Source organism: Streptopelia decaocto (genome assembly GCF_964273445.1).
Source record: "Streptopelia decaocto genome assembly, chromosome: 3".
Classification (NCBI taxonomy): domain Eukaryota; kingdom Metazoa; phylum Chordata; class Aves; order Columbiformes; family Columbidae; genus Streptopelia; species Streptopelia decaocto.
The window spans coordinates 2,333,743-2,345,815 of record NC_138656.1 but is presented as its reverse complement, the minus strand read 5'-3'; the positions used below and the strand labels follow the sequence as shown (position 1 = coordinate 2,345,815).

Sequence of the window (12,073 nt, the reverse complement as noted above, 5' to 3'; positions counted from 1 at the left end):
CTCAGTTATGTGACTACAAACCCTAAATTATTTAGATTAAAAGACACTAAGACACTCTTTCTGCGAAAACTTGTCATTTTTACTCAGAGTTCCTCTTCCTGTAACATATGACCACCGCCTCTACTCCACGTGCTGTGCAGCTCTGTTCAGTAATAACAGCCTTTCTCAATACAAATGATATTACAAAGGAGCACAACTACAATCTTCCATTAATGTGTGCCAGTTCACACACATTTGAAAACAAGACTGATATTTGCAGGCTGGCCTAGTCCTGGTCTGTACAATCAGTGTGTTCAAACACACTGAAAATTTTGCATTCAGGCATGCAATTGTGAACTTTGACAAATATGGATGTCTAATACAATACCCTTCAGACACGAAAGAAAAAATCAATACATGTTAAAGCATATGAGAATAGGCTTACACATCTCAGTCTAGACACACGTTTTAAGTGTATGGTCTTTTAACCTATTAGAAAAAAAATTTAGTTTGAGCCCACCAACTTCCAGTCTGCAGAGGTTCTTGAGTTTCTTCAGCTTTTATTTTTAAAAAAGATGAAAAATCAGAAAATACATAGCATTTACACATGTTTAATTCTAAACTCAAGATCTATCTAAAGGAACTATATTAGAAAGACAATTTTCTAGTTGAACTCAGCAAGTTTGAGACATAGCAGTTTCCTCTCACTCTGTACATACTATTCGTGCCCCAAGTTGCAGAACAGTCTCCTTCTTAAATCTGCCTCCGCAATCTTCAAAGATTCTTTGAAGGTCTTCCCCCAGTCTCTCCATGACCATGAATCTATAGCTACCAGGAAATAAAGAGAGGAATCCTTTAAGACAAGACTGCAAGTTTGCATCAGATTGAAAGGACTTCAGTCAATTTGAGGCTTAATTACAATTCATCCATCACGTTACCTTTTTCCCTTGTACTCAGCCAAGCCTGATCCCCAAAACACTGGAATTCCTAAACATCTTATTTTTTTGAGATTCATCCATTTTCTTACTGTAATAATAACAAAAAGATAACATTGGGTTAAAGGTAGCTAGAGTATTTCAAGTGGGGTGTGGGGTTCTTTTTGCTGGTTTTTTGTTCGCTATCAAGCCAAGACTTCAAATGAAACAAATACGAATTATTTGCCAGCTTGTGTAGGAAACAATTCAGACCATAACTTTACTCTGAAATTCTCTACATTCTGCAAAACAAGAAGCAGGTTTTTGTTCTAGCAATGTGGTACTTTGTTCTCCTAGAAGGCAGATAAGCAATTATCAATAGCTGAAGAAATAATTCATTTAGAAGCTCTACTTTATTCAATACAGAATGCTTCAAGCTATCAAACGTGCTTATGTCTACCAGCAAACTTAAGTCATCTAAAGTCTTTAGGACAGTTCTCATGAAAAAAAATATCACATCCATGCTTAAGTGTCTGTAGAATCAAGTGCCTTGATTATTACTAAATCCTGTGAAGATTACACACACTCTTAGCTCTGCACATGGAAAGAGTTACTAGCAGAAATACGGTCACCAATTAGTCCATGTAGTAGCTGTGTTCTAAGGCTGGCCTCCCTCTGGAGGCCATTTGTTGTTGTGCACTCTGCAGTGTGCACGTAAGAAATTTGATGTGCTTCTGTTGTCCCTTCTGATCAGAAAGGACCATGATGACATCCAGGTAAAGAAATATATAGCAATTTAAAATTATAGCGTCAAGTAGGATTAGTTCAGTGTATATGGAATGAGTTGGCTATCAAGCTCTAAAGCAACAGTTTTTATTAGATGTAGTCAAACCCAAATTTTTCTTTAAATCTTCCTGAATCAAACTGATATGTTACTTACTCTGCTCTAGTTTTGCAGCCCGCTGGTAAAATTTCAGTTCAGAAAATAAGGGGCCATTTTCAAGATATTCCTGTTGAGAAATAAACAAACTTAGTATCAAAAAATGCATTAGAAAGACAACGGTTTCTAATGAAAAGTGTATGGATGAACCCCCCTTTTTCCCACCTCCCATATACCATACCATGTGAAATGTAATTTTAATAAGTAGCTAAGAAGAAAAGTTGTTTGGCAATGCCTTTTCAGAAACAACACAGATTATTTCAAGAATTATTTAAGACACTATTTCCAGTAATATTGTAGATCAGGTGTGTTTAAGTTCAGAGTCTGACTTTGCTTATGAAACTGTTGAGGGCAGTAACCAAGGAAAGGAAAGAATCAAGTCAAAGAAATACTACGTGTCAGGGAAATGCCAAATACATCCCCAAGCAGAGAAAGTAGATTAAGTAACAAAAAAAAAAAAAAAACAGGGAAAAAAATCCAAAAGCCACAAGCACGAAATACAGACCCAATGGTGAAAATAAGGATAGATAATTAAGAGAAAGAACTGCATAGAAGTTAACAATTTAGAAATGAGATCTGCACATTACCACTTTAATTACATGCACTGCATCATCTTCTACAGGAATATGAGTTTGGGGGGAGGCTGCAAAATGAAAAAGAGATGGAGATCAAACTGTATGCAACAAAATATAATTGCAAACAAAGACCAAGCTAAGGTCATATAAGGTGACCAAAAAAATACACTCTGAAGATACCCAACATTTTGTCTGAATTCCTGTTTTTAAAGGTCAGAGTTTTGCCAAGTTCAAAGAAAAACAAAATGAAAACAACACACACACAGAAGTTTTAATTAACAAGTCCAGAAACTATTTTAACCCACATTTTCAGAACTTTCTCTCTCAATGTTAATTAAGGAGTAAGCAGGATCTCCCCACTGCAGGTTTGCACCACAATGAGGCATTCCATTAAAATGGACGATGTTTAAGTCATTGCAGTCAATTGGATAACCTCTGTATGTGGCTGCTCTCAATCCACTGTCGTGACAATGACACCACTTAAAAGTTACAACCTACATTATGCCCTTGACAGGATTGTCTGCTTTCCTTTATTACAAATTAATTTGGCCCTGGAACCTTGATTTCTGTCCTGACATTCTTTAGACCCTGGCCTAAGTTCGGGGTAGCACAGCCAGCACCTGCCTAAAGGGGAGATGAGGGATTTTGCCTCTTAGTGCAAGTAGAGATTTCAAAACAATAATTGACCACATGTGCCAATTACAGCCCAGGAGACAGAACCTCTCTGCACAGACAATGCAATCCTATTTTCTTCTGACCCTGAGAGAACTATCAGTTCTCTCTGATACTACTGAAGCTACATGGAGCTATACTGGGATTAAAATTTAATGAGACTAAATCATCTTTTAGAATCATCACTGAAAAAAACTAAAAAGAATACAGTTCCAAGGAAATAAGTGTCCCTTTCAAACTTCTTATAATGATCAAATACCAACAACAGTCCAGGTGTGAAACACTTCAACTATGAGCACACACAAAAATAGACTACTTTTATCCGCATAATAAAAATCAAGTAAACTTAGATCTACTCAAACCAACCAAGCTTACATTTTTTGATGGTCAGGGAACAAAAATATTTTTTATAACAGACTCCTTCAGCTGCCATCTTCCTTCAATTCTATTCAGCATCTGGGTTGAATTTGGCAGCATACACACCCCAAACACCCACAGGCTCCCCACTGCCTTCTGCTTGACACTTCCCCATGTGAATTCTTCTGTGCTAATAACACATTAAGATAAAATGAACATATCCTGAAACAGTAGCTCTGGAAGGTGTGAACTATCCATAGCCTCAAATGAGTAGCAGTCACATTCAGAATACACTTTAAAACTATCCTGCAACCAGGAAGAAAGTTTTGGTAAACTTTGTTCTTACCATGTTATTGTATGGAATTGGGAATTAAGGCACAGGTGCTTAAGTCTTTATCTTTCTCTGCCACATGTAGGCTGTGTGTTAATAGCTGAAGACATTAGCTTAAAGGAACACATGCCATGTGTTTTGTTATATTCAACATCACATTACGCAAACAGAATTAGATGTGCTCCCTTGCTGACACAGATCAAGAAAGGACCTATGTATAAGAAAATGTATTTTAATACCAAGTTACTTAATAGAGGTTTGGTAGGTATAGAAAAGTACCAAATTTAAATGTATTTGAAAGAATCTGATCTAACTTCCCTGTAGACATCTTGACATTTTATAAAGAGAGGCCTCGTTCATGGTAATCTGGAACAGACAGTAACAGCTGTCAGGGTAATGAAGAAGAGCAATTAACGGGAGGTAGCCCAGCAAAAGGGTCTAACCCCCACGGTTCTTACGCTATGCCAGTGTGGATGCTTTTTGGAGTCACACTGAAAGAATATCATGAAGAAAAATAAAACCAAAACTAACTGGCAATCATTACAGTGTGAAAAGGGAGAAAAGTCAAACAAAGCTCAACAAGACACAGGAACAGATGCTCCATAAAATGGGTAACACGGCATTCAAATCTACAAAAGGAGAAACAGTATTATTATTTTTACTGCACATATATGAAACAAGGCATAATATTCACAATGAATAACACTCTAAACTTCTTACACAATTAACTGCATACCCACAGATAGGCAGGAGTTGCATGCGTACCTTTTGTAACATCATTTTAATTAACCATTCATATATCAAGCAGCAATACTTTAGCCACTGCTCAGAAACAAGACAGACTATTTTTTGCCCATAAACATACATAAATTGTTTTTTAAAAATTGTCTCATTACTATGTATAGTTACTTAACAGACTGGAAAGGCTCCCAAGGTTTAACAAACAGTCTGATTACATACCTCATAGACCACCACCACATACTCTCCTGTGAGTTTAGCTCATAGTTAATTACTCTATACTCGTAATTAGCCATGTGCTAGCCTCGTTCTGTGTGGTAGCACATGGCTATTTATAATATTACAATCAGTTAAATGTTAGACTGCAGGACAGTAAGCAGACACCCTGCAGGAGAGCAATGCTGATAGGCAGGAGGTCTCTGATGGCACATAAGTACACACACAGAGTACCAGGAGCACTATATGGTGAAATTATGTGTGCAAAGGATATCTTAAAATAGCATAACAAGTGTGAGAGTTCCCAATTTACAGTTCATGGTGCTTTTATCAACTAGAGATGCACAATCTCCTTACATTTTTGGGGAGGTGTGTTTATGTACGCACACAATTGAAACCATTGTCTGCATAATTGTTAACTGGGAAACACTGGTGCAAGATGAAGCTGTGTAGGGGGCTGTGGCTTTTTTTGTGAGACTCGTTCTTGCATGCAACAAAACACTGGCAAAGGGCAAAGCTCTGTTTTCCCTTCATCCCACCGTTGCAGCTACCATGCCAGTGAAAAGCATACAAATTTAAAATGCACTCTAAAATAAAGCAGTGCAGAAGGATTCACATTCTTTGCCATAATTTCCAACTGTTATGCCTACACAACACAGCAAATAACTTACCTCAAATTAACCCATGTCTAGAATTCCCTAGTTTGACCCAGGCGCAGCAGTTATGGTCTTATCATCCACTTTAATCGAGAATTTCATCCATTTTGTTGCTGAGTGCCACAACCTTAATTAATGTAGCTTTCTAAATGTTAATAAGACATGGTAACAAAAGAGTGTTTCTGGATGATCTGCGATTTCCTACAACCACACAGCACAATTGCATGCAGTCTGACAAAGCAACGTGCCAGCTCTATTTGCCAGTTCAAACGTGCTTGTTGTAGTTTTAGCAGTTAATTTGTGGCAGTCACATTTGGAATATGGCGAAATATTTTCAATGGCTCTCACAGAACCAGTTTTGTTGACAAAGTTTACACAGTGGAAAAGAAAACAGCATTGATTTGGCAGTTTGAAAAAACATCCCTGCTCCTGTCCGCAGCTGGTGTCTTTGCCACTGCTGGATATTTTGATGATATTGTTTGGGAAACATGAATAAAACAATTTTCAGAAGTTCTTGGGTTGCTAGTATTTAATTCATTGGTTAACTAATCCTGAGGAATGGTATTGTCAGCTTAGTTTTAAAAACTAACTTCAAAAATGCCACACTTCAAAGTTACAGGCTACCTATAAAAAAAGCTGGAAAAATTCTGACCCTGCTTAAGTCAAGCCAAGAGCTGTTAAATTCATCGGCTAACAAACACAGGGGAGTACTGCTGAGAGCATCTAACAATAAAGAACAATCTAAGTTGTAGTAATACAGTTACTAAAAACAAAATGTACACAAATAAATTAAAAGTAGCATCTGTGATTTAACACACAACTTCAAATATTTCCTACATATGGAGTGTACTAAGGCAAATATTTAAAGGCGAACAAAGCACATTGCTGCCCCCCAGACGCCTCTGTGACATCCAATACTTCCCAAGAACTGAAGCACTCAGTGTTTGAAGGGTGTGTACAGTCCATTTTTAATGTCACCTAATGAAGATCTGTTTCTCTGCTCACTTTAAAGACACATCATCATTTCCTGAACAGACTTGCCTGAGCAAGGTTTATGAATGGGTTTTTTTAAGATTATTGTTCTAGGTAGCTTTAAGAATGTTGAGTTTCATTATACAAATTACATACACATAGCCCTCTGTACCATGCTTGTGAAACCATCTTCCACAAGACCTAACTATACTGGTTTTGGTAGAAAATTTTGCTTAACTGCTAAACTGTTTTGCAGTTAACTGCAAATATCTCCAAGTTAAGAACATTCAGCACTGGTAAGAAATTTTACTACCTTTCTCACTCATCTTTCTACGAAGCCTTGATCTTGATTCACCCGAGCCAAAGTTTTGTATTCCACAGCAACAGAAGCCACTGTTTGACTTTCAAAGTTAATTACTCTAAGCTGGAATAGGTATGACACATTCTTTAACCCCAGGCAGAAAAGCTTGGTATGGTCTGCTCTTACAGCCCTCTCAGATGGGAGTCCAAGCCTCCAATATTTAAAACTTGATGCACAAACTGTTTTCTGGCAAGATTCTGCTCCAGCCCATCTGCTCGTCTGACATGGTGCCCACTCAGAAGATAAAATGCCAGTTGCAGTGTGGTACAGGTGCCAAAGACAACTGAAGGGGGTGCCTTCCATCAGGCAACAGGTGCCCTATCGTTCCTCCAAAGCTCCTCCTGTTACTATATAATACTGCTCAGAAATGCATCCTCCACCGAAGAGAAAACAACCAACCAAACACACACACAACCTGCTCACTTGTGTAAAAAAAAAAAAAAAAAAAAAAAAAAAAGGAAAGAAAAAAGAAAAGAGGCACCTTTAAGAGATGCCTCTTTAAGAGATGGAGCAGACTGATCCTGTACCATGTGGTCAGCCCTAAGTAATCACCAAGTAGTAAAATACAGCTAAATCTATGATTTAGTTTGCCCACAGACAGGGTGAAAAAAATGGGTTATCTACTCTCTATATGTGTATTTATATAGTTTAATATTAGCGACTAAATAAAAAAATTCTTTCCTCAAGTGGTGTTTGTCTGCCACTGAATTTATTTCCACACTGAGGTTCACATCTGCAGGTACAATGAAAACTTTGCCAAAATGCATTTTAAAATGTGAAGGTTAAGAAAAATCCATCCCTAACCAGACAGCTACCTGCTAGTGCTATTAATTACAAGTTTTTGCTATTAATATTCTTTCCCTTGAGTTTATAAAAATCATGCTGAACATATACTTTAGGTATCACTTTTACTGCATTTTTAATTCATTTGCCATACTACAGTAAATATTTTCAGTGAAGTTAATTCAAGCAACTGCTGAAGTACTTAATTTCTATAGAATCAATTGCTAAAGCTGGTTTCCAAATGCAAACCAAGGAATGAACAGTATGACAATGACAGAATGTGCTCCCATCAATGCTTCACTTCCCTGACACATGTACACCCCTGCTCACAGCCATGGAAATTACTCTTTCTGAAATAGAAACAACCTTTTTCTCACACCTCTAGCCTGATTCCTAGAACATCAGGCCTCAGAATATCAATGACAGAGACAGAAAAGGCCACAAACACATTATTTTCCCCTTCCTGGAATATGGGATGGGGGAAGAAAAACAGGAAAGGATAGTGGGCTGGTTATACTGGTGAGAGATCTCCAAGCAGGGCAGAATTCGACTGTGACTTTGTTAATACAGACTTTCCTGAGCTTCCCATATTGTAACAACACATGCAAAAATAGCAGTCAAACAGCAACATCTAAACACCTGCTGCAAAGCCAGACACACAAAAAAATCATTTCAAAACCTAAAACTTACAAAGTTGCATTACAATACACACACAATACATTTACAATGTAATAAGTTCTATTTTAAAAGACACTATCTAACAAACACGTATGCATATAATATAAAAACTAAATAATTTGCAAAACCATCAGTTCCATGAGAAAGAAGCCTGCAAACAGATAGTGCTACGTACAGCAGATTTCACCGTGACGTTGGAATTTTAACAAACCATTGCGTGACCTTTCTGCGTTTAAATTTTCCGTCCAAATTGTGCATTAATAGAGTGCTTGCAACAGGACTAGAGAATGATTTATATAAAGACTGGTGTTAATTACTGACTGTGATCAGGAAGATAAATGAGATAATGTGAGGCTCTCAGTAGCACCCTCCTCAACTCTTGCTTAATTTTCCAGTGTACTGCCACTGTTCTCCACAGGGCTACAAGCCCGTCGTGAGACCACCAATATGTCACATTCTTCCTCAGTTGCTCTCTATTCTGTTCCTTCTTATCAAGGGATAACAGCTCTGAAGTGTCTCACAACAAATTAGTACCAGTAACAAAAATAAAATAAAACTTCTAACATACAACAGCATAGTTAATTCTCACTTATGATCCATATTGCTCTCACTACAACAAAAGCAATTCTTGAATGAACATCTCTAGATGGCTTCTGTTACTCTGGCAGCAGAGGAAGGTCTCCAGTACTGTGAGGAATTGGTATTTGTGAGCCTTCTGCTGCTGGGTTTGCTCTGGTCAAGGGAAAAACACAAAGGAATCCAAGGGAAGGAACAAATCAACAAAGAAACAGATAAAATGGCACAGATGGGAAAGAAGAAGAACAAAACCAGGGAAAACATTTGTGAGGCAGGACAGAACTTGTAGGTAGCGGTTACTTTCAAGTATATAATTAGAAGTTTAGAAGCCCTGCACCTGAAGAAACTATTTGCATCCTAGGGCTCATGGTCAGTAAATGGCATTCAGCAGCTTTGATTCACTGAACAAAAACTTTGATGGCATGCAGCCCTTGTAAATATATTTTGCAGAGATACTGTAAAATTTCTCAAGAACGTTGTTATAGATTAATGGAGTATGGAGTACCCTTAATGGGAAATTAAGCTATAACAACGGACATCAAAATCTTTACACCACTACAGTAAAAATACTTATTAAAAGATATAGCTGGCAAAGTTAACCTTTAATTTCATAAAAGGGCTGTGCTGTTCATATCTGGCAGGCAGTTGAACTTGTCTGCACTCTCCTGTCTCACTCACCTCTCCGGAGCTGAAGCTCTTTCTGGATTAGCTTCTCTCTGAAAGTTTAGTGGCCCTCTCACATCTCACTGTATACACACTAAAAACTAGTCTGAACAGAACAGAGAAAGAAGGTGCCTCACAGCACTGACCACCAGGATCTTACTCTCAAGCTTTGACATCTACTTCACTCCCCTTGACTCTCAGAGGCAGCTGAACGTTTTTGTAAGATTAAGCCCCAAAAAAACCTACTGAAAGGTATACTTTTCATAATAAAAACACACATCAGAGATAAATAGATGGACTAAACACCAGCAAACTATTGTTGCTGTTATGTTTCTTGGATGAAAACTGATTTAGTCCTGGCCAGAAAATCACATTTCCAGTAACAGGAAACCCAAAGCACTCCAGAGCACGAGACTGGCGTAAATCCAAAGTGGCAGCTCATGAGAGCATCGCCATTACTTTGAAGAGCATCAGCTGGCGGTGCTCGTCGGCAGCCTGGCAGCAGCACCCTGCCTGCCCCACAACAGCTCCATGAAAAGCACACTAGAGGCAAACTGGGCTGGACAGCCCACGGACAACACGCCGCACTATCAACAACAGGGTGTTGTAAGCATCAGAAAAACACAATTCAACACAGATGAACACCAGCACGTAAACAACAGTAACTTTTAAAACTCATGCTTATTCATAGCAGAAAGTTCCAAAGAAATGTACACAGCCCCCTTCTAATCACCACCAGTATTTTACCTAAATAAATGAGGCCAAATCCTCCCTGGCCGATCTGACTGCCCAGCCTCCAGACTTTTCCTTCCGTGTCTTTCAGGATCATGTCTTTTGGGAGAGGAACCGGCAGCTTGTACCTGCCTCTATCCTTAGGCGGCATCGTACCTTGAAGGGAGGGGAGAAAACGAAAGAAAAAAGTTAACTTTTGTCAGAAGAAACAAAACACCCCTCGGTGTTCTTCGCTCCGCTGGCACCGAGCGGGGGAACCAGCGCCCCGCGGCCTCCCCGGGCGATCCCCGCGGGGCCTTGCAGCGGAGCGGCGGGCGGGCCGGCTCCCTCAGCGCGGCCTCCCCTCCAACGGCCGGCGGGACGGAGTCGGCCCCACCGCCCGCTGCTCCCGCACCCACCTCCGCAAGGCCCCCGCGGCCTCCCCGCTACAAACTTCCCGGCTGAGAACTTCCTGCAGTGCGGGCCCAGCCGCCCAGCGCCTGCCCGCAGCAGAAGGAGGAAGCGGGCTGCTGTCCTCCCGCGGAAGCCCCGGGGCGGGGAGCGGGGCGGGGAGCGGGGCGGCCGGGCGGGACGGGCGTCCCTGAGCCGCCCGGTTCCCCTCCGCGCGGCGGGGAGCGGGAAGAGCGCGTGCGGTTTCCCGCCTCCACCGCCCGCTCGCGCAGCGACATTCGCCTCAGAGAGAAACGCAGAAGTTTTAATGGCGAACCTGACCCCCCAGCCGCCTTTGCTCGCTCTCTTCTAAAGGCGCACTTTGCAAGTGAAGAGGTTTTTTTTTGTTTGGTTTTGGGTTTTCGTGTTGTTTTCTTTTTTTTTCTTAAATTTTCCTGGGGTGGATTAGAAGGGGGTGGTCGGTAGGCTGAGAGAGGTTCTCCTGCCCCTCTGCTCTGCCCTGGGGAGACCACACCTGGAATATTGTGTCCAGTTGTGGCCCCTCAGTTCCAGCAGGACAGGGAACTGCTGGAGAGAGTCCAGCGCAGCCACCAAGATGCTGCAGGGAGTGGAGCATCTCCCGTGTGAGGAAAGGCTGAGGGAGCTGGGGCTCTGGGGCTGGACAAGAGGACACTGAGGGGGGACTCATTCCTGGGGATCAACATGGAAAGGGTGAGTGTCAGGAGGATGGAGCCAGGCTCTTCTCAGTGACAACCAATGACAGGACAAGGAGTAATGGGGACAAACTGGAACACAAGACGTTCAACTTAAATATGAGAAGAAACTTCTTCCCAGTGAGGGTGGCAGAGCCTGGCCCAGGCTGCCCAGGGAGGTTGTGGAGTCTCCTTCTGTGCAGACATTCCAACCCGCCTGGACACCTTCCTGTGTAACCTCATCTGGGTGTTCCTGCTCCATGGGGGGATTGCACTGGATGAACTTTTGAGGTCCCTTCCAACCCCTGACATTCCATGATTCTGTGAAATAGGTTTGGGACACACAGAATAAGTTCATCAGGTTGTTCCCTGCCTAAGGTAAAAAGAGGCGTTTCCATGCACAGCAGAGACTTCTGGAGCTGAAACAAAGCCACAGAACTGTCAAGGTGTCACCTCTCAGGCCACTTCTACCTCAGGTCTTTCTGCCATCAGACCACCCCTGTGGCTCCATCGTGTCCCAGCAGTGTTTCTACATGCAAAAACATAGATACTCATCCAAAGCCAACGTGCAACAACTGCCGCGTTTGCACCGGTTGAGGAGACAAAGACTCATTCTGCCGGGAGGACCGGGAGCCATCAGCAGCCCCACAGAAGAGGCCACGACCACCTCGCAGACCAGCAGCCATCGCTCTGGGAAGGTACAGAGGACAAGATACACCATAGTCTGTTTCACCATTGATGTACAATAACACATACACTCTGATGCTGTTTTGGAATAGTTAGGTCAGGCTATGTAACATCCCTTTGACTGGTACAACACAGATACCTACATAGGTAGCTGAGGTTTA

General features: G+C 41.2%; 1 protein-coding gene across 1 annotated transcript in view; it reads right to left on the bottom strand.

The window, feature by feature from the left end:
• VRK2 (VRK serine/threonine kinase 2) overlaps nt 1-10,796 on the bottom strand; it is a 40,470-nt gene extending 29,674 nt beyond the window's left edge. The window contains exons 1-6 of the mRNA XM_082048329.1: nt 10,542-10,796; nt 10,159-10,299; nt 2,421-2,476; nt 1,834-1,903; nt 918-1,005; nt 699-807 (exon numbers count right to left, since the gene is read on the bottom strand). Coding sequence (XP_081904455.1) covers nt 699-807; nt 918-1,005; nt 1,834-1,903; nt 2,421-2,476; nt 10,159-10,294 — 459 coding nt within the window. The 5' untranslated portion in view covers nt 10,295-10,299; nt 10,542-10,796. The remainder of the gene's footprint in view (nt 1-698; nt 808-917; nt 1,006-1,833; nt 1,904-2,420; nt 2,477-10,158; nt 10,300-10,541) is intronic.
• Nucleotides 10,797-12,073: the final 1,277 nt, after the last annotated feature.